The sequence below is a fragment of the Molossus molossus genome, unplaced genomic scaffold (genome assembly GCF_014108415.1).
Source record: "Molossus molossus isolate mMolMol1 unplaced genomic scaffold, mMolMol1.p scaffold_m16_p_13, whole genome shotgun sequence".
In the NCBI taxonomy this organism is placed as follows: Eukaryota; Metazoa; Chordata; class Mammalia; order Chiroptera; family Molossidae; genus Molossus; species Molossus molossus.
The window spans coordinates 28,294,191-28,296,665 of NW_023425348.1; the positions used below are offsets into that span (position 1 = coordinate 28,294,191).

At 37.2% G+C, this 2,475-nt stretch overlaps 1 protein-coding gene across 2 annotated transcripts; it reads right to left on the minus strand.

Moving 5' to 3' along the window:
- Positions 1-308: 308 nt before the first annotated feature.
- Positions 309-935, minus strand: LOC118628503 (AN1-type zinc finger protein 6-like). Of its 2 annotated transcripts, none has more exons than XM_036259494.1 (2): positions 694-935; positions 309-612 (listed from the first exon to the last, which is right to left on the minus strand). In XM_036259494.1, the coding sequence occupies exons 1-2, from the start codon at positions 933-935 to the stop codon at positions 309-311; spliced, it is 546 nt and encodes a 181-aa protein (XP_036115387.1). The 2 variants fall into 2 exon arrangements, with proteins under 2 accessions (XP_036115387.1, XP_036115389.1); XM_036259496.1 differs by having other exon boundaries at positions 309-473; positions 567-935.
- Positions 936-2,475: the final 1,540 nt, after the last annotated feature.

The following is a 2,475-nucleotide window of genomic DNA, read 5'->3' on the forward strand; positions in this document are numbered from 1 at the left end:
GCAAGATGAACGCATGCATGTTTAAAATTTCTACATTTGTTATAAAAGCCCTCTACGCAACTAAAATTAAAATGATCTTAAAAGGATAATACTTGTCAAGTTTACTTAAGTGTTTTCAGTCACAAAAACTGTAATGGAAATAAATGTTCAGAGTCATTTTAAAAACAAAAATCTATTCTTCTGATGACATGCATGATTAAAAGGTCTATGCAAGATACAATGCTCTACATTCCCAATGACTAGGAAAAAAACCTCAAATCAATTTTTAGTTTGCAGGTGGTCAAAGGATTTTGCATTCCAGCAGGAGTTCAAATCTTCTGGATCTTTTCACCAACAACTACTGGATTTTCTTTTCTGATTTTCTCAGCAGCATCAGCTTTGTAATTGTAAGAGCAATTGTGTACATCTGAGTAACGGTGTACACCACAGTAAACATTTTCACACCGGCATTCAAACCCAGTAAGTCCCACTTTCTTCCTGCACATGAAACAGCGATTTTTTTTCTGTTTTGGTTTTTCAGGAGACTTGCTTTGCTCTTCAGGTGGCTGCTGTGCTGTGTGGGATACTGAAGGTTGCAGGTCTTCTGTTTCAGGTGTTGCTTTGTCCGCAGGTGTACTGTCCCCTTGGGAGGGTGCTACAGATTCTGATAACAGTGACTGATTTGAAACAGGACTTTCCTGCAGAGATGAGGATATGGAGTCCAGTGCGGACTGAGCCTCTGGGACGCTGCCCTCTGTGCACTGACCTGGTAAAGAGTCGGACAGACTACTGACGGAAGCCGCAGGGGGGCTTATTCTATCATTCCTGCTATTCTGTCGTTGAAGATGCTCTTCATAGCATACTGAACACAGGCCATTTGTACGAGGGTTTCCATAAAATCCGCAGCCAGTGGAACACAGCATAGGCACTTGGCTGTGATTCGTTTCTTCAGCCATGTTCCTCCGTTGCATACCTGGCGGTGGCCCTCTCCGCTGGATGCGCTGCCCGCTGCCAGTTGCCGCTGGTGAATGAGGGCAGGTGAGGCCGACGAACCTCACTCGCTCTGGACCCCTCGCCCTATAAATCAAAATTTCATAATACAAAGATAAATAAATCCAAAATCATGACAACAAATTTTAATATAATCTTTTTAAATTGGTAGGAGCAGAAAAACAATTTTGAAGTGTATCAATGTTTTAACAAGTTAACAACCTAACCTAATAGATATGTATACAAATCTCCACCTGACATATACAGAATACCTATTATTTTCAAGCCAACACAGACGTTTTTATAAGTTAACGAAAACAGGGTTATGATATATGACCAACACATTTAAAAGGATTACATTCAGTGACGGCATATTCTCTGACCACAATGCAATAAAGCTAAAAATATAACTAGGACATCCCTATATTTTTGAAAATTATAAACAATTTATATAACTCATGAGTCAAAAAAGAAATCATAACAGGAATTGGAAAATATTTTTCTCTAAAAATTAACAAAATACAAGACAGCAAACTTGAGATGCAGCTAAAGAAAAGACTCAAAGAAAAATTTATTCTTTTAATGTGTATATTAAAAACGAAGAGGAGTTGAAAAATTAAGGTGCTAAGCATTCAAACAGCACAATAAATCCAAAGAAATTTTAAAAGAAGGAGACAATAGAAATTCTAACAAAATAGAAAACAAAAAGTACCAGAAATGTTCTTTCTAAAGCTAATAAAACTAACAAATTCCTAGCAAGATTCGTAGAGTAAAAAAAAAGGAAATCTTGCCATTTGCAACAATTTTGATGGACATTGAGGGCATTATGCTAAGTGAAATAAACCAGACACATAAAGGCAAATACCATATGATCACACTTGTATGTGCAATCTAGAACAAGAAAACCAACAGAAAAACACGAACTCACAGATAAAACAGATTGCTGGTTGCCAGAGGCAGGAGTCTGAAGGGTGGGCACAGCAGGTGAAGGGTGTCAAAAGGTACAAACAAACTTTCGGTTAAGAAATAAATGAGTCATGGGATGTAATGTACAGTATGGTGATCATTGTTAATAATACTGTGTTGTTTATTTGAAAGTTGCTATGAAAGTAAACTTTAAAAGTTCTCATTACGAGCCCTGGCTGGAGGGGCTCAGTGGTTAGAGTGTTGTCCCGCAGCACTGAAGGGTTGTGGGCTCCATCCTGCAGTCAGGAAACATACATGAGGCAACTGAGTTCTCCCTTCCTCTCTCTCTCTGGAATCAATAAAAAAAAAATATGTCTTTAGGTGAGGATTAAAAAAAACAAAACCAAAAACATTCTCATCACAAGAAAAAAAACGGTAACTATGTGTGGAGGTAGATGTTAACTAGACTTACTGGAATGATCATTTTACAGCATCTACAAATATCAAATCATTATTTTGTACACACAAACTAATATATAATGTTATATGTCAATTATATCTCAATTTAAAAAGAAAGAGAGAAGGTACAAATAACCAGTA